Source organism: Mustela nivalis (genome assembly GCF_964662115.1).
Source record: "Mustela nivalis genome assembly, contig: HAP1_SCAFFOLD_2264, whole genome shotgun sequence".
NCBI lineage: Eukaryota > Metazoa > Chordata > Mammalia > Carnivora > Mustelidae > Mustela > Mustela nivalis.
Window position 1 is genome coordinate 4,488 of NW_028134401.1, and position 18,379 is coordinate 22,866.

Consider the following 18,379-nt stretch of genomic DNA (forward strand, 5'->3'; position numbering starts at 1 on the left):
AGACGGGCCGCGGGGCCCGGAGGCACGGAGGAGGGAGAGCGAGAGAGGGGGGTGTGGAACGTATTTCCGCTCTGGCGGACAAATAATACCGGCCAAAGGGGAGGCCAGGCCATCCGGCCCTTTAACCGTGTGGGGGGGGCTGGCGAAGAAAGGGGGGTCGGGAAAGGGGGAATTCTGCTCCTTTAATTCCCTCCCCTCTTCCTCCTCCCCGAGTTCTCGCCGACGCCGAGGCGCGCGGGGCCTGGAACACACTGCACGAGCCGCCCCCGCCCCTCCTTCCTTACGCCCACGCGGAGCTGGCCCCGCGCGCGCGCCTCGTGCACCCCCGCGCCTGCGCGCTGCCCAGGCCCTGCCCGTGTTTGGGGGCGCTGCCGACCCCGGGGGGGGTGGGGAAGATTGGGGGGGAAAAAACAGCGCGCGGAACCGGGCCAGGTGAGAGGCGCGTGCACTCAGGGTCGTGGGGCTGGGGGGGCGTGCCACGGAGCTCTGAACGTGGGGGGGGGGCGTGCACGAAGCGTGCAGGCGGCGGGGGGAGGACGTGAAAGGCGCGTGCAAACGTGCAAAGGGGGGGCGGAGGAATGAAGCAGCGGGGAAAGGGGGCGGGGTGAGAAGAGGCTGCAGCCCGGGCCACCCCGGAGCCCAGAACCCCAGGCCTCTGCTCCCGGTTTCTCCTACCTTCCCCGTGGGCGCGCGGGCTCGCCCGGTCCTTGCGGGCGGTCGGGCTGGGGGGTGTGGACGCCGCTGCCCCGCCCCCGGGAACCACGCCTCCGTCCTCTCGGAGGGACAGCGCTTCCCCAGGGGCTGGGGAAACTGAGGAAGAGGCCTGAAGACTGGGAGATCCGAAGCTGGGAGGCTGGGCAGAAATGGGGGCGAGGGGCCTGGAGCGATGGCTTAGCAGAGCCAGAGACCTTTGTCTCTGACCAGGTTTCCTTCCCGACCAGGGTTGCCCACCCCCGCCACAATGGCCTCTGGGGTGGAAGTCCTGCGCTTCCAGCTGCCCGGCCACGAGGCCGCTACCCTGCGGAATATGAACCAGCTCCGCGCAGAGGAGCGGTTTTGCGACGTGACCATTGTGGCCGACAGCCTCAAGTTCCGTGGCCACAAGGTCATCCTGGCCGCCTGCTCGCCTTTCCTGAGGGACCAGTTCCTGCTGAACCCCAGTTCTGAGCTGCAGGTTTCCCTGATGCACAGTGCACGCATCGTGGCCGACCTGCTCCTCTCCTGTTACACGGGCGCTCTGGAATTCGCTGTCAGGGACATCGTCAACTACCTGACGGCTGCCTCCTACCTGCAGATGGAGCACGTGGTGGAGAAATGCAGGAACGCCCTCAGCCAGTTCATTGAGCCCAAAATAGGCCTCAAAGAGGATGGGGTCAGCGATGCCAGCCTTGTGAGCAGTGTCAGTGCCACCAAATCCCTCCTCCCTCCCGCCAGGACCCCAAAGCCAGCCCCCAAGCCCCCACCCCCACCCCCTCTACCCCCTCCACTCCTACGGCCGGTGAAACTGGAGTTTCCTCTGGATGAGGACCTGGAGCTGAAGGCCGAGGAAGAAGATGAAGACGAGGACGAGGACGTGTCTGACATCTGCATCGTCAAGGTGGAGTCGGCCCTGGAGGTGGCACACCGGCTCAAACCTCCCGGAAGTTTGGGAGGAGGTCTGAGCATCGGAGGCTCCGTGGGCGGCCACCTGGGAGAGCTGGCCCAGAGCAGCGTGCCCCCCAGCACTGTGGCCCCACCGCAGGGGGTCGTGAAAGCCTGCTATAGCCTGTCTGAGGACGCAGAAGGGGAGGGCTTGCTGTTGATCCCCGGAGGCCGGGCCAGCGTGGGGGCCACCTCGGGCCTGGTGGAGGCAGCAGCGGTGGCCATGGCTGCCCGGGGGGCGGGGGGCAGCCTGGGGGCAGGGGGCAGCCGGGGACCCCTGCCGGGGGGCTTTTCCAGTGGAAACCCCCTAAAGAACATCAAGTGCACCAAGTGCCCGGAAGTGTTCCAGGGCGTGGAGAAGCTGGTGTTCCACATGCGGGCACAGCACTTCATCTTCATGTGCCCACGCTGCGGCAAGCAGTTCAACCACAGCAGCAACCTCAACCGCCACATGAACGTGCACCGCGGCGTCAAGTCGCACTCATGCGGCATCTGCGGCAAGTGCTTCACGCAGAAGTCCACTCTGCACGACCACCTCAATCTCCACTCGGGAGCGAGGCCCTATCGCTGCTCCTACTGCGACGTGCGCTTCGCTCACAAGCCCGCCATTAGGCGGCACCTCAAGGAGCAACATGGCAAGACCACAGCGGAGAACGTGCTGGAGGCCAGCGTGGCCGAGATCAACGTCCTCATCCGCTAGCGGGGCAGTCTCGGAGGCCAGGAGGCGGGTGTCCCTGGGCTAAGTAGGAAGGGAGCTAGTAGCCCAGGAGAATAGGGCGGGTGGGAGGGTCGGGAACAGGCAGGTACCGTGGGAACATGAGCAGATACATCCTGAGGGAGGGGCTGAAGATTCCTTGCAGAGAAGACCCCTGCCTTTTCAGGGAAAAAAAAAAGAAAAGTAATGGAGAGGGAGAGGATTCTTGAGAAGGCCAAGAGAATATGGGCTCCCAGAGAAAAATTTTCTTCTCTTAGAGGTGCATAGAAATGTGGAGGGAGGGAACGGGTCTTATAGAATGAGAAGAAAAAAAGGAAAATGATTTATTCCTGGTTAAGGCTGCCCAGGGTGAGGTTCTGATATTTCTTAAGGTGGGGGGTGGGTGGGTGGGAGTTGGGAGGGAATTTGGCAGGAGGCAGCTTACATGCTCCTGCATAGAATAGATCCTTGGGAGAGGGAGTGGTGGGGGAAAGGATTATTGAATCCCAGAAAAGGAAGTGGGGAGACAGTTCTTGCATGCTGGGGGAATGGGACTGTGGGTAAAGGCTCACCGGAACTCTAGGGAGACCCATGTCAGGTGCCAGGTAAGAGAACTTGGGGGTGAGCATCCTGGGTAGATATGAAAAAGTGGGGGACGATAGCAAGAAGGATGAATAGTGGTGGGGGTGGGGGGTAGGGCACTTAGATGAGAGGATACAAGGAGGGCTGTTGGGTGGGAGGGAGAGGAGTAGAGACTTATACAGTATTTTTTAAGAAAAAACGTATTTTTTAGGATTTTTTCTGGAGTTTGGGGTTTTAGTTTTTCTGCTTTTGTTTTCCACAAAATAAATAATTAAAAAAAGAAACCCACACACTTTCTTTCCTTTATACTGTGTCTGGCAACTGCATGTGTATGACTATCCCACTCTAGACAACCTCTCTTTATGCCATTTGTTCAATACTCAGCACAGCTCATGCAGGACCCATGCCTGAAGGAGACTTGACAAGAGCAGGAGATTGTGACAAGTGGGCTTCTCTGGCTGGGAACCCTCCCAGTTCTGCAACCTCAGCATCTGGCAGGTATCTCATACTTATGTTCCATGATTGGCGGTGGTGGTAACACACAACTTCCCCCTCTATTACAAGAGTTTGGTATCAGCCCTGGGGACGAGCTATAAAGGTGATCACTATGCCCACCAAAATTGTAAGCAGGAGGCTATTTTGGGGCATTTATATTCTGAGGAAAGGTTTCATGTCCTCCGGAAAGTTTAAAAAAAAAAAAGGCAAAAACACTATGTTTGAGTTAGGGTATGGAGAAGACTACAAGTCCCACAAAGCTCTGGAATACTTCTTAACCAAAGAGAACTACAGTTCCCAGAAGGCCTTGAAGTGGCCTCAGGTGCCCCATACCCCAACTAAGGGCTTCTATCAAATACTGCGTATGAAATCATACAGGGTTTCTCCAAACTTTGACCAGAATGTAATCCGTAAAGGGATGGTATCCTAAGTAATGCTATCAAGGTTGTATATCTTTGTGTAATATTATTCATACTTACACTGTTAACTGGGCTTATACCCCACTTAGTTCCTGACTATGCTTGTGAGGTGTTTGGCACACACACACACACAAAAAAAGAAAAAAAGGTTAGTAGTGTCACTAGGCAGTAATAACTCTAGGGCCTCTGGGGGCTTACTTGGATCCCTAGTGCCTGTGGTGACGTAACAGGTCCGGCGTAAACAGAAAATACTTTAGCCCCAGGTTTTCAAAAGAGGACGCCGATCCAGAAGACATGAAGCACCAAGGTAGAAACAGTCGGGAGTAAAGGTGTCCTCCGCGCGTTCCCACTGGCCCCTTCCTACTCGTTAGTGAAGCCAGGCCAAAACTGAGCCTGAAACATCTGGCGACCCAGAAACCAGAAAACACCCAGAGGCGGGAGAAACATAACATGGGCCAGATTGGAAAGACAGCCGCTGCCGAGAGCAGTGAGGGTCAGACGACACTCCCTTCGTTACCTACAAACTGGCGGGGGACGGAGAAGCCACACCTGAACCCAGGCGTGCCTCACCTTCGGCTCCCCGCTGAGCTGACGCCAGGATTAGCAGGAATTCTCCCCTGCAGCCCCCAGCTTAGAACAGCCACTGCCATTCCCGAAGCCGCTCTCGAGGGGAAAATGGCCAGAAAGCGCGCAGTGGCTCCTTTAAGGCTCCTCCTAGCCCTCCCTCCCCCGCCCACGTGACCCGGGGCGGCCGCGCGCCGGCTCGGCCCCCCGCGCAAGCGGCGATGGCGGCGGCGGCGGGAGCTGCAGCGGCGGCGGCCGCCGAGGTGCGGAAGGGGAGGGGGAGAGGCGGGTGCATGCCCGCGCGCGCGCCCGGGGGAAGCGCGCGCCCGTGCAATGCTCCGGGGGTGCAACGGGGCCGGGGGGCCCGGACGGGACCTGCAGCAATCCGGAGGGCCAGCACCGGGGGCGGATGAGGGGACCAGGGGGTGGGAGGTGGGGGGAGTGGGCACGGAGGCACGCGTGCAGCCGCCGGCTGCCCCCGAGTGGGCGGCTGGCGCCGGGGCCCCAGGAGCACGCGCCAGGGGCACGAGGGGCCGTCCACCGGGCTGGGGGGCAGCGGGCGCTGGAGGGGTTGGTGCCCGGGGTCCCCGCGGCCTGGGGGACAAAGGGGGAGCGGCGCGTGCAGCCGGGAGGAGGGGGCGGGGCCGGGGCGCGGAGGCCCCGCCCCCTCCCCCTCCTCTTTTCTCGGCCCCTGAGATGCGGGGTCTACCGAGAGGGAGGGGGCTAATGCGGGCCCGGGGGAGGGGTCGTGCGGCCCCCCCGGGCAGCCGAGGCCGCGGAAGGGGGGGCCCTCATAGAGGAAGAGGTAGGCCCCGGAGCCTACTCTCTCTTCCCAGAGCCCAGGCGTCCTGGGCTCCCCAACTTCCTGCTGGACTGACCAGCCCCCCTATACCTTGTGTCCCCTGCCAGGGGGAGGCCCCTGCTGAGATGGGGGCGCTGGTGCTGGAGAAGGAGCCTAGAGGAGCCACTGAGAGAGGTGAGTGCAGCAGAAATGGGCCCAGTTGGACCTTCACCTCCCCCATCACCGGATTCCCTGAGATCTTAACCCTGAACTTTTTATTTTCCCTTACAGTCCATGGCTCTTTGGGGGACACCCCTCGTAGTGAGGAGACCCTGCCCAAGGCCAGCCCCGACTCCCTGGAGCCTGCTGGGCCCTCATCCCCAGCCTCTGTCACTGTCACCGTTGGCGATGAGGGGGCTGACACCCCTGTAGGAGCTGCACCACTCATTGGGGATGAACCTGAGAATCTGGAGGGAGATGGGGACCTCCATGGGGGTCGCATCCTGCTGGGTGAGAGGCTGGGGAGCCTGGAGGGCTGAGGTGGGGTATTCTCTGAACACTTTCACTCTTATCTTGCCTCTGCCTGCCTGCCTCTCTGTCTTCCAGGCCATGCCACAAAGTCATTCCCCTCTTCCCCCAGCAAGGGGGGTGCCTGTCCCAGCCGGGCCAAGATGTCAATGACAGGGACTGGAAAATCACCCCCATCAGTCCAGAGTTTGGCTATGCGGCTGCTGAGTATGCCGGGGGCCCAGGGGGCAGCCACAGCAGGGACTGAGCCCCCTGTGGCCACACCCAGCCCAGAGGGACAGCCCAAGGTCCACCGAGCCAGAAAAACCATGTCCAAACCAGGAAATGGGCAGGTGAGATTTGTCCAGGAGAGGCGCGGGGGTGGGGAGACTAAAATAATCCACTATGAACCCCTTGTGGTTTGTTTTTTTTTTTTTAAGAACGGTTTAGCTAGAGACCTTTCTTCATCCATTCTTGGTTCCACATACTTACTTGGGGGCCACTGTGTGTCAAATTCTGGGCTGGGCTTAATCTGAACAGACAAGTTCCTGTCTTCCTGGAGTTTACAGTTCTTGGGGAGAGGAGAATAGGAAAAAACAAAGGTTAGAGAGTTAATGATATAGTTAACCTCGTAATTATTCTTATGATAATGACTGTCTAAGGAACTTCAAACTCTTTTTCTACCTCAAAGTGGGCCCCAAGGGAGCTTTCTCCTCCCTTTGAAACTGCCCCTGCTTCCTTTTTCAGAGGGTTTCTAAGGGTTTTGATTTTTTTTTTTTTTTTTTTTACTGTGAAACCCTACAGGGAAGGAGGTGAGGGAAAGGACAAAAGCCCCAGAATTTCAGAAGCTTTATGACAATGTTTTTGGGGCTCCGGTATCATTTTGTTCTGGATATGGTTTAGGCAGTTTTGGGCAAAGGTGAACCTTTGTTTTCTCTTCTGTAAAATGGGCGAATAGGGCCTTTTTCTGCGTGCTTGAAGAGGTAAGTGTTAGGTGAGGATATGCTTGACACACTGCCTCTGGGGAGACCAGAGTTGTGATTGCCACATTCTGGTTTATTGGAGCTTCAGATGGCAATTTTGAGGATGTGTCTCGCCCACCCCAGCCTCATCCAGGGCTCCAGGCTAATCCAGAACTACTAAGTGTGTAGAACTACTAAGGTAGTTAATACCTTAGTAGTTAGGTAGAACTACTAAGTATGTTTTCTCTTGGTCCCCAGCCCCCGGTCCCTGAGAAGCGGCCCCCTGAAGTGCAGCATTTCCGCATGAGTGATGATGTACACTCACTGGGGAAGATGACCTCAGGTCAGTCCCACCCCACCCCCACCCACTGGCCCCTGGATAAGACCTGTCCTGAGGGTTTAAGGCCAGGTCTTAACTCCTTTCTCCCCCTCTCTCTTTTCTTCCAGAAGTGGCAAAAAGAAGGAAGCTGAACACAGGAGGTGGCCTGGTGAGCCTGGAAAGGCAGAAAACAAGGCCTCTCCACCGGGGCAAGGGCTGTATCTTGTACCCAGGGGAAATGGGGGTCGGGTACCAGGTACCAGCAGCTTCCGTTTTTCTGATCTTTCCTAGTCAGAGGAGTTGGGTTCTACGCGGGGTTCGGGAGAAGTGACCATGGAGAAAGGGGGCCCAGGGTCCCTGGAGGAGTGGGAGACAGTGGTGGGGGACGACTTCAGCCTCTACTATGACTCCTACTCTGTGGATGAGCGTGTGGACTCCGACAGCAAGGTGAGAAGGAGCTGGCCTTCCTCTAACTTGCTCCCGGTGTGTGCTCCATCCCAGCCCATCCCCTGCCGCTCTTCAGGGTGGTAACCTCCATCCTGGACTTCGGGTTTACCATCCCATTTTGTTGTTTGTTTGCTTATTCGTTATTTTGCTCTTGGTTTTGTCTCACACGTGTTTGCTTATGCAGTATAATGCTGTTCTGCCTGACGTGCTTTCTATTTAATGTGACATCAGGAAATTTCAGATATGCATAAAAGAATAAGGGCTGAGCTCTCACAAAGCCTCAGCCCACCCCAGCAGTTGTCAGCACACAGCGGCTCTTGACTCAGCTCTTCCTCCCACAGCCCGCCCACCTCCCGGACTGTTGTAAACTAGCCATCACATCATTTTATCTGGAAATGTTTCCATATGTATCTCTAAACGTGAGGCCTCTTTCTGAGTTTTAAGATCACGGCTTCACTGTATTCACAACCTCGAAAATGTCCCAGTGACTCCTTAAAACCATCACCCTGCTACCAGGGTTCACATCGCTTCCATAGTTTCATAAACAGGGTTTTGTCTGTCCAGATTCAAATGGGCTTCATCCACTAGTTTGATCGACATTTGCCTTAGGTCTGTCTTGATGCGTGGGTGCCCCTGGCTTTGAAAAAGAAGCTTTTCTTGTTTACTTGTTGATAGGACCAGGTCACTTGTAATATAGAATTTCTCGCATTTAGGCATTCACTGATTGGGCAGGGACTGACATGTTCCTCTCTGCCCAGTATTTCTTTCTTTTTTTTTTTTTTTTTTTTAAGATTTTATTTATTTTATTTATATGCCAGAGAGAGAGAGAGAGCGCACAGGCAGGCAGAGTGGCAGCAGAGGCAGAGGAAGAAGCAGGCTCCCAGCTGAGCAAGGAACCTGATATGGGACTCGATCCCAGGACGCTGGGATCATGACCTGAGCCGAAGGCAGCTGCCTAACCAACTGAGCCACCCAGGTGTCCCATCTGCCCAGTATTTCTTATAAAGCAGATCTAGAAGCACGATCGGCTTTGGGTGGTTTGTTTTTTTTGTTTTAAGTGGCAAGAAGATCTGATAGCTGGTGTGCATGTTTTCCTGTTGCATCACATCAGGAGTTACAAGACATCTCATCTTTTATTAGTCATATTTAAGATTGGCTGGTGGATTTATGGAATATCATCCTCATCCTCATTGTAAAGTTCCTCCTGAGCCTCTCATCTAGTGTTTTGAGCTTGAGCAGCCACGGGTAGTAGTCTTGCCTACATGTGAAGACTTCATAGAATCTTAAACTATGTGCTTGTTTTCTGGTAATTTTTTCCCTTAATTTGTTGCCAAGATTCACACACATTGTGAGTTTTTCTCAGCTGACATTCAGCACTCTTGCCTTCCCTGTCCATGCTCACCTCCGCCAGGGAGCCATCTGGGCTAATAGTAGTAGCTTCTTTGTTTTTTGCTTCATTGTCTGAGTCTTGGGGGTTGGCTCTCTCCTGCCCTGCCTCTCTCCCAAGTTTCCCCCAAAAGGGGTCTGTGGCCTAGAGGTTGCTGTTTCCTCAGACCTGCCTTGCCTTCCTCCCAGTCTGAGGTTGAAGCTCTGGCTGAACAACTGAGTGAGGAAGAAGAAGAAGAGGAGGAGGAGGAGGAAGAGGAAGAAGAAGAGGAGGAGGAGGAAGAGGAAGAAGAAGAGGAAGACGAAGAGTCAGGCAATCAGTCCGACAGGGTAAGGTGGGAGGCTAGCATCCCAAGGAGTGGGGGGCTCTGGGGCCCGAGATCTGAGTCCTCATAGGGGAGAGGTCATGGGCTGGGGGCCAGGCTCTCTAATTCTTACGCCATCCCAGAGTGGCTCCAGCGGCCGCCGCAAAGCCAAGAAGAAGTGGCGAAAGGACAGCCCATGGGTGAAGCCGTCCAGGAAACGGCGAAAGCGCGAGCCTCCCCGGGCCAAGGAGCCACGAGGTGAGGAGGCTCCTCTGCTTTTGGGTCCCCTCCTCCAGCCCCCTCCCGGCCCCCAGAGAGTGTGCACGAACACACGCTCACGCATGTGCTCACGCACGCATGCCCGCATGTACCCACGCGTCCAGGCACCTGTGAGCTCGCACTCTCACTCTCTCTGTCTCTATGTCAGGAGTGAATGGTGTGGGCTCCTCAGGCCCCAGTGAGTACATGGAGGTCCCTCTGGGGTCCCTGGAGCTGCCCAGCGAGGGGACCCTCTCCCCCAACCACGCGGGTAATTGCCAATTGCTGGGATGGCGAGCCACTAGGGGGCAGGCACCCTCTGGGCTGGAGGGAATGGGGAGGAGGGAGACCCACTGGAGCCCAGGTGTCTGTCCATGGCCAGGCTTTGGGAGTTCTAGAGCATGGAGGGAAAAGCAGGGCGGGGGTGAGAGGCCCCAGAAGGGGTCCCTGTGGGTGACGGGATTGGCCTCCCTCAGCTCCCTTTTCCCTCTGTCCAAGGGGTATCCAATGACACGTCCTCACTGGAGACCGAGCGGGGCTTTGAGGAATTACCGCTGTGCAGCTGCCGCATGGAGGCTCCCAAGATTGACCGTATCAGTGAGCGAGCTGGGCACAAGTGCATGGCCACAGAGAGTGTGGATGGAGAGGTGGGCCTGGGAGCTGCCAGGGGATGTGGCAGTGGTAGTGACCCAGCCCTAGGCCCCAGCCTCATCCTCTCCCTGCCTGTTCACACCGCCACAGCTGTCAGGCTGCAATGCCGCCATCCTCAAGCGGGAGACCATGAGGCCATCCAGCCGCGTGGCACTGATGGTGCTCTGTGAGACCCACCGTGCCCGCATGGTCAAGCACCACTGCTGCCCAGGCTGTGGCTACTTCTGTACAGCGGTGAGTGGCCACTGGCTGTGTGCGGTGGTGTACAGCGCCGGCGGTGTACACCGCTGTGTAGAGCGGTGAGGGGCAGGCTGGCTGTGTGCCCCACAAGGGGAGGGCTGTCCCAGAGCCTGAGCACCGTGTTTCCTCAGGGCACCTTCCTAGAGTGCCACCCCGACTTCCGTGTGGCCCACCGCTTCCACAAGGCCTGTGTGTCCCAGCTGAATGGCATGGTCTTCTGTCCCCACTGTGGGGAGGATGCATCTGAGGCCCAGGAGGTGACCATCCCCCGGGGGGATGGGGTGACCCCACCAGCTGGCACTGCAGCCCCTGCCCCCCCACCCCTGGCTCAGGATGCCCCCGGGAGAGCAGACACTTCCCAGCCCAGGTACTGGCCTCCCCTTTCCCAATTGTCTGTTCCCTGCCCAGTGCCATGGCCTGTAGACATCAGCTCCTTCTCCTGCAGTGCCCGGATGCGAGGGCATGGGGAGCCCCGGCGCCCACCCTGCGACCCTCTGGCTGACACCATCGACAGCTCGGGGCCCTCCCTGACCCTTCCCAATGGGGGCTGCCTGTCAGCTGTGGGGCTGCCCCCAGGGCCCGGCCGCGAGGCCCTGGAGAAGGCCCTGGTCATCCAGGAGTCTGAGAGGTGAATACAGGGCTGTTCTCGGGCCGGGCGGCTGGGGCTGGGGCTGGAAGGTGGGTCACAGGTACTGAGGGTGATGCTCCTTCTGAGGACCCTACCCCTGTCCCTCACTGTGGCAGGCGGAAGAAACTCCGCTTCCACCCCCGCCAGTTGTACCTGTCCGTGAAGCAGGGGGAGCTACAGAAGGTGATCCTGATGCTGCGTGAGTATTCGGCTCTCACGTTTGTTCTGGGCACCTCGCCGGAGCAACAGTTACGTACCAGATGCTGAGGGTCCCTGTCCGTCCCTGAATCACTTAGCGTGCAGTGGAGACAGACACACACATAACCTGTGATGGTGGGGACAGTGGTGACAGCGAGCACATAGGTGCTGGGGACAGTGCTGAGTGCGTACATGCGTTCACTCACGCCAGCCTTCCCAGTGGAAGCCAGGAGAGGTTGACTAGAGACAAGGCCCCACCCGCTGGCTCTCTCACTTACCGCTTGTCCCTCCCTCCTCCGGTGTGGCGGGCTCTCCCCGCAGTGGACAACCTGGACCCCAACTTCCAGAGCGATCAGCAGAGCAAGCGCACGCCCCTGCACGCGGCTGCCCAGAAGGGCTCCGTGGAGATCTGCCACGTGCTGCTGCAGGTCAGCTCCCATCTGGCCCTCTGCCTCCGGGACCCAGTCCTTGCACCCCTTCCCTTGCGCAGCCCTCCGGGAGCACCAGCCCACATGCCCCCTCCTTGCAGGCCGGAGCCAACATCAATGCAGTGGACAAGCAGCAGCGGACGCCGCTGATGGAGGCTGTGGTGAACAACCACCTGGAGGCAGCCCGCTACATGGTGCAGCGCGGCGGCTGCGTCTACAGCAAGGTGTGCAGAGCTAGTCCCACCCCTCCAGCCCCCACCCCCACCACCCACCTCCTGGGGCCTTGGGTCAGAGGGTGGGCTGCGGAGCCGGCAAGGCACTCACTGGCCGGCCTCTCCCTCAGGAGGAGGACGGCTCCACCTGCCTGCACCATGCAGCCAAAATTGGGAACTTGGAGATGGTCAGCCTGCTCCTCAGCACGGGACAGGTGGATGTCAACGCCCAGGTCAGTGGCCTGGCTGCCTTACCAGCCAGCCCCCTTCCTCGGGGTCCTGGGCTCAGCTTCAGGCTTCAGGCCCCCGGCCTCCTTTCAGCCTCCACTGACTCCGGCCTTTTCCCTGAATCTCAGCCATGTTCCAGTCTGTCTCTTTTTCTCCCTCCTTGTTTGTATTTTTTCTTTATTTTTCTCTTTTTTGCTTCTTTTTATCAGTTTTCAGAACGAAGAGTTGATGCCTTAATCTCTAGAAACATGCAGATATTCTTTATTATCTCTTAGTTTGTCATATCTTGGGTGTGTTTTGGCCTATTACAGTCATTCTTCAGTCTTTGATTTGTTCGTTGTTTGTCCAGGAGGAGCCCCTTGAATGAGGCTCCTGTGGCTTTTGCTACGATCCAGCAACTTCTGAGAGCATCTTTACCTTTTAGCACGTTTCCTGCCCCAGGCTGAATCTGCCATTTCTCCTTTTTTTTTTTTTTTTTAATTTTATTTATTTATTTGACAGAGATCACAAGTATTCAGAGAGGCAGGCGTCGGGGGGGGGACAGGCTCCCCCCTGAGCAGAGAGCTCAATGTGGGGCTCGATTCCAGGACCCTAGGATCATGACCTGAGCTGAAGCAGAGTTTTTAACCCACTGAGCCATCCAGGCGCCCCTTAGAGACTCTTCTTCCTTTAAATGGAAAATATTTTTTAGAGACTGCAGCCTGTGTGCTGTTGGGTCATCACATTCTAGGACTTTGAGTGGAAAGACCTAGGAAATGTCTGTGTTTAAGAAAGAAAAATTACAACTTTGGACAATAGACACTATCAGTCCCATTTTATAGACCGGGAAACTGAGACCCAGAGAGATGAAGAGACTTACTCAGGGTCCCGCAGCATGTGAGTGGTGGGGCTGAGAGTCCTGCTCTCAGCCTAGCCCTGGAGCCTGTGCTCTAGACCTCGCGCTGCTTTGGTAAGCAGGGCTGAGTGCTGGGTGGACCCTGGGCAGGGGACAGTGGCCTCTCAACTTCTTTCCTCTCTCCCCGCCCACAGGACAGTGGGGGGTGGACACCCATCATCTGGGCCGCGGAGCACAAGCACATTGAAGTGATCCGCATGCTGCTGACCCGGGGCGCTGACGTCACGCTCACGGACAACGTGAGAGTTTGGCAGGGGTTAAGGGAGGTGGGGGCTGCCCTGGCCCCCCAGAGGCTGGGTTGTGGGGCTCACGGCTTGGGCCCACCCCCCGCCCCTCCCACCTGCATAGGAAGAAAACATCTGCCTGCACTGGGCTTCCTTCACGGGCAGTGCGGCCATCGCCGAGGTCCTCCTCAATGCCCGCTGCGACCTCCACGCAGTCAACTACCACGGGGACACACCCCTGCACATCGCGGCACGGGAGAGCTACCACGACTGTGTGCTGTGAGCCCCCACCCGCCCCGCACCCTAGCACCCCAGCGCAAGCTCCCAGCCCCGGACCCCACAGGCTCCCCATCCCCTCCCAGGTTGTTCCTGTCACGCGGGGCGAACCCGGAGCTGCGGAACAAGGAGGGGGACACGGCGTGGGACCTGACTCCGGAGCGCTCCGATGTGTGGTTTGCCCTGCAGCTCAACCGCAAGCTTCGGCTGGGAGTGGGGAATCGGGCCATCCGCACTGAGAAGATTATATGCCGGTGAGCCTCTGCCCCCTCGCCACGCTCTGCCGAACCCTCCGAACATCCCTTGGGCATCCCCCCCCGAACAGGCTCCACTGAATCCTCAGAGCCAGCCCCCAACAGGATGCCAGAGACCGTAAATGAGAATAGAGCTAAATGAGGGTTTCAGAAGAGCTGTGCGCATTTAGTGTTAAGAGGGTGCAGTGTATTAGTGGGGACATACCTGTAGTAGAAAACTATTCCTCAGTTATCTGAAGTCCGGTTTTCATTGGTTGTCCCACAGTTATTTGGCAGTCTTCCTCCCCCTGCCCCGACGAACTCCCAGAACCACCCCCTTCCCTCCCATGGCCCCAGGAACCTCTCAGGCCTCTCCTTGCACCTGGTGGACCCCGCACCCACTCCTCTAGCGCCCCCAGCCCCATCTCCCTTCTGTCAGGGATGTGGCTCGGGGCTATGAGAACGTGCCTATCCCCTGTGTCAATGGCGTGGACGGGGAGCCCTGCCCTGAAGATTACAAGTACATCTCAGAGAACTGCGAGACATCCACCATGAACATCGACCGGAACATCACCCATTTGCAAGTGAGTGGGGGGCCCTGCACGCCCTCCCCCCCCCCCAGAGGGACATCCAGAGCAGCCAGGGCCAGTCGGGAAAGTTGTGGATGAACAAAGGAGCCAGGCTAAAAGGGAACTCGGTATGGGCCTGCATCCATCTGGGAAAAGGGTGCTTTCTTTAGGACATGTGAAGGTATATGGGTTTACAGTAGCCCTGGGACACCCCTGTCAGCAACACCTTGATTCCCCCTCACCCTGGGACCATCAGCACCTACTGTCTGAAGTAACAACCTCAGAGGAAGCATAGTGGTGGGGGGTCAGGGAGCACTGGCTGCTGAGGGGACAAGGCTGCTTCTGAGGGTCAAGCTCATCCCCTGCCTCCTGCCCCAGCACTGCACCTGTGTGGATGACTGTTCCAGCTCCAACTGCCTGTGCGGGCAGCTCAGCATCCGCTGCTGGTATGATAAGGTGCGTGCGTTCCACCTGCTCCCTGCCACCAGTCCCTCCCTCGTGAATAAAGGGGCAGGGCAGGGGTTTGGGGGGGCACTGCCAGGATGGAGCTGGGGCTATGCCCAGCTATGTGCCAACCAAGGGTGTGGTGCAGGTCCTAGTCTCTGAGCTTGGCACGTGTGGCCTCCCCGAGCCCGTCCTCCCCATCTGTGGGGTCGGGAGCCATAGTGGGCACCACATGGAAACTACTTGTCCTTCCCTCCCTCGACCCCAGGACGGGCGGCTGCTCCAGGAATTTAATAAGATCGAGCCCCCACTGATTTTCGAGTGTAATCAAGCGTGCTCCTGCTGGAGAAACTGCAAGAACCGGGTGGTACAGAGTGGCATCAAGTGAGGCCCGCCCTTGCAGCCCACCCTCAGCCCCCCACACCCTACATCCCACCACCTGATGCCAGCCTCTCTCCCACCCCCCAGAGTGCGACTGCAGCTCTACCGGACAGCCAAGATGGGCTGGGGGGTCCGCGCCCTGCAGACCATCCCCCAGGGGACCTTCATCTGCGAGTGAGTAGGGGTCAGGGTGGATGCCCAGCTGCAGCTGCCTGCCAGGTCTCCCTCCGTTCTCCTCCCTGACAGGTCCTGCTCCTTTTCATTGCCCCTCCCTGGCCAGACTGCACCTGCCCCTAGCCTGCCCAGACTGCAGAGCCTCCTGCCACCACCATCATATCACCCCTCCCCTGCCTTTCCAAGTTGGGAGACGGACCTGATTTGAGCTGCACTCTGCCACTGGGTGTCCATGGCCGAGTTCTTTTTTTTTTTTTTTTTTTTTTAATATTTTATTTATTTATTTAACAGAGAGAGACCCTAAGTAGGCAGAGAGGCAGGCAGAGAGAGAGATGCGGGGCTCGATCCCAGGACCCCGGGATCATGACCTGAGCCAAAGGCAGAGGCTTTAACCCACTGAGCCACCCAGGCACCCCCATGGCCGAGTTCTTAACCTCTTTGAGCCTCATTTCTCTTGTCTGCAAAATTGAGGGGGTAATGCGACCTTTTCGTCCATCTCCACTTTCTTTTCCAACCTCTGTCACCCCCTGTCCGGCTCCTCCCCCATGGCTGGCAGACTTCTAGACCTCCTTTGACCCCATTTCCCATTTAAGGACCATCCATTTTCTCTTACTTTTTTTTTTTTTTTTTTTTTTAAGATTTTATTGATTTGAGAAAGAGAACAAGTGGATGGGGACAGGGGGAGAAGCAGGCTCCCCGCTGAGCAGGGAGCCCGATGTAGGACTCGATCCCAGGACCCTGGGATCATGACCTGAGCCGAAGGCAGACACTTAACAAGCCACCCTGGCACCCCCATTTCCTCTTTATTGGGTCATCTCTCAACTTTGTGGAGATGGCTGCTTCCTCCTGGACCTCGAGTTCCCCACCATTGGCTTACTGCTCATCCCTGCCAGAATCAGCCTCAGCCCTCACTCTCCTGCTGACGCTGCCTCTCGACAGACCTCCCCTCACCCCGTGTCTTGGTCCTCGTTCTGGTGTCTGCCACCCCGCCTTGCTCTGGCTCCCGTGATGCTCTCCTCACCTCGGACCCGTCCATCCTTCCTCTTCACCAGCTTCTCTTCCTCTGCTTTCTAAATGTGACTGTCCTTGTCACTAGCTCCTTCCAAGAGTCCATCACGGCCCCTGTGGCTCCACCCCTTCCTGCAGCCCTGCCGTCAATCCTGTCCTACAGCCTGGCTTCGCCCCCACGTGCTGGGTGCTTCACACCCCTGTGCTAGGTTACCCCTAGTGTACACACCTCCCAGATGCTAAACCTACATGGATCCCCCCCCCCCAAAAAAACCAGCTGCCTACATATTCTGGTCCCCTTAACCATAGGGGCTTACCGTCTCCCTGCTCACTGTCTCTTCCTCCTGCACAGCTCAGGCCTTTCCCTTCACCTTCCCCATGGCTGCTTCTCTAGCTCATCTCCAGCCCACTAGCCCCCAGCTTTCCCCACATGTCCTGGTCCTGCCTGTTGTTCTAGGTATCCAACAGAGACCCCAGCTGGCAGGGGGAGGGCCTGTGTGTCCTCTCCCATGCTGGTATCCCCTGTTCTTCCTCCTGCTCTTCGCTTCAGTGGGGAGCTACCCACCTCCCCCATCCCATGATGTCTGATGTCCACTGTCCTCCATGCCCACTCTGCCCTGGCTGCCCACCCGCCCCAGCCATGTCGGTCTGTGGGAGCCGTGGACACAGACCAGGGCAGTTGAGAGATCATGGAAGAGGATTCTGTGGGGTTGTGAGGAGGGACAGGGCCTGGAGCTGGCTCCCAGTAACCCCCACTCACCTTCAGAACCACCACCTCCTGCCCCACAGGTATGTCGGGGAGCTGATCTCTGATGCCGAGGCTGATGTGAGAGAGGATGATTCTTATCTCTTCGACTTAGACAATAAGGTGGGCAGGAGACCCCTTTGTGCCTTACAGTCAGTCAGCAGATGGGAATGTGGGGAGGAGAGACTGGGGGGGTTTGTTGGGGTGGGGGTTGGCCAGGCAAGCACCATAGTAGACAACTTGAAGGATGCCACCCTCCCCTCAGGATGGAGAGGTGTACTGCATCGATGCCCGTTACTATGGCAACATCAGCCGCTTCATCAACCACCTGTGTGACCCCAACATCATCCCTGTCCGGGTCTTCATGCTGCACCAAGACCTGCGCTTTCCACGCATTGCCTTCTTCAGTTCCCGAGACATCCGGACTGGGGAGGAGCTGGGGTGAGGTGTCTCCAGTGTGTGGCTGGGGTGTGGGACATGCAGTGAGCCCGGGATCAGACACCAAAGGCTGGAGAGTGCCTAGTGTCCAGGCAAGGAGTAGAGCCAAGGCTCTCAAGATATCAGTGTAAATGGTGTCCTGAGCCTCCCAGATTTTGATTCAGTAGATTTGGGATGGAGCCCAAGATTCTGCATGTCTGACAAGTCCACAGGCAGGGCCAGTGTGGCGGCTCTGTGCACACAGAAGGGCTAGGAGCCTGTCAGGAGAAGATGGGGGTGGGTGCTTTAGGGCAGGCCAGGGCCACTGGCTCAGGACCCCATAGCCTCTTGTGCTCCTCTGACAGGTTTGACTATGGTGACCGCTTCTGGGACATCAAAAGCAAATACTTCACTTGTCAATGTGGCTCTGAGAAATGCAAGCACTCAGCCGAGGCCATCGCCCTGGAACAGAGCCGCCTGGCGCGCCTAGACCCCCACCCCGAGCTGCTGCCTGAGCTTGGCTCCCTGCCCTCCGTCAATCCCTGACAGCGGACCACACATGCCCGCCACCCCTGGATGGCCACCAGCCCAGCAGCCCCCTCTGTCACTTGCTGCTCACAGCCCACATCTTGGGGTGCTGCCGTCTTCTCTCCCTGCCCCTTTCACACATTCCTTGGCCAGAGACCCCAGCCAGGCCCTGGAGGTCTGACAGCCCCTCTCTCCCAGAGCTGGTTCCTCCCTGGGAGGGTAACTTCAGGGCTGGCCACTCCCTGTTCCCCATCCTCAGCTGAAGTTTGATGAATTGAAATTGGGCCTCTATGCCAGCTGGTTTCCTTTGTTCTCAATAAATACTGGGTTTGGTAATAAACTGTCTTGATGGTTTTGGGGGGCCTGGGGTTTGGTCAAGGAGAAAGCCCACGTGGCTAGAGGGAATGTGGGTCCAAGGGAACGAGCAGGATGGGAAGCCAGTTGGGCAGGTGTGGCTGGTGTGGACACCTCCTGGAGGGGAGGGGAGGGGGGGTTGTGGGGAGACCACTGTGGACAGAGTCTAGCAAAGGGCTAAAAGAC

At 57.7% G+C, this 18,379-nt stretch overlaps 2 protein-coding genes across 5 annotated transcripts; both read left to right on the forward strand.

Moving 5' to 3' along the window:
* The first annotated feature begins 309 nt into the window (after positions 1-309).
* On the forward strand, positions 310-2,539 carry ZBTB12 (zinc finger and BTB domain containing 12). The gene is made up of 2 exons (XM_082751051.1): positions 310-432; positions 942-2,539. The coding sequence occupies exon 2, from the start codon at positions 962-964 to the stop codon at positions 2,339-2,341; it is 1,380 nt and encodes a 459-aa protein (XP_082607177.1). The 5' UTR covers positions 310-432; positions 942-961; the 3' UTR covers positions 2,342-2,539.
* Positions 2,540-4,530: 1,991 nt separating this feature from the next.
* EHMT2 (euchromatic histone lysine methyltransferase 2) lies at positions 4,531-18,179 on the forward strand. Of its 4 annotated transcripts, XM_082751050.1 has the most exons (28): positions 4,531-4,658; positions 5,305-5,371; positions 5,468-5,686; positions 5,783-6,036; positions 6,904-6,988; positions 7,093-7,133; positions 7,256-7,411; positions 8,987-9,127; positions 9,246-9,360; positions 9,530-9,631; positions 9,859-10,007; positions 10,102-10,245; positions 10,383-10,618; positions 10,697-10,879; positions 10,996-11,078; positions 11,399-11,505; positions 11,607-11,729; positions 11,849-11,950; positions 12,975-13,079; positions 13,189-13,343; positions 13,427-13,594; positions 14,013-14,157; positions 14,521-14,598; positions 14,855-14,970; positions 15,055-15,141; positions 16,939-17,017; positions 17,160-17,335; positions 17,677-18,179. In XM_082751050.1, the coding sequence occupies exons 1-28, from the start codon at positions 4,617-4,619 to the stop codon at positions 17,855-17,857; spliced, it is 3,639 nt and encodes a 1,212-aa protein (XP_082607176.1). In that variant the 5' UTR covers positions 4,531-4,616; the 3' UTR covers positions 17,858-18,179. The 4 variants fall into 4 exon arrangements, with proteins under 4 accessions (XP_082607176.1, XP_082607175.1, XP_082607173.1 ...); XM_082751049.1 differs by lacking the exon at positions 9,530-9,631 and having other exon boundaries at positions 4,553-4,658; XM_082751047.1 differs by lacking the exon at positions 4,531-4,658 and having other exon boundaries at positions 4,714-5,371.
* Positions 18,180-18,379: the final 200 nt, after the last annotated feature.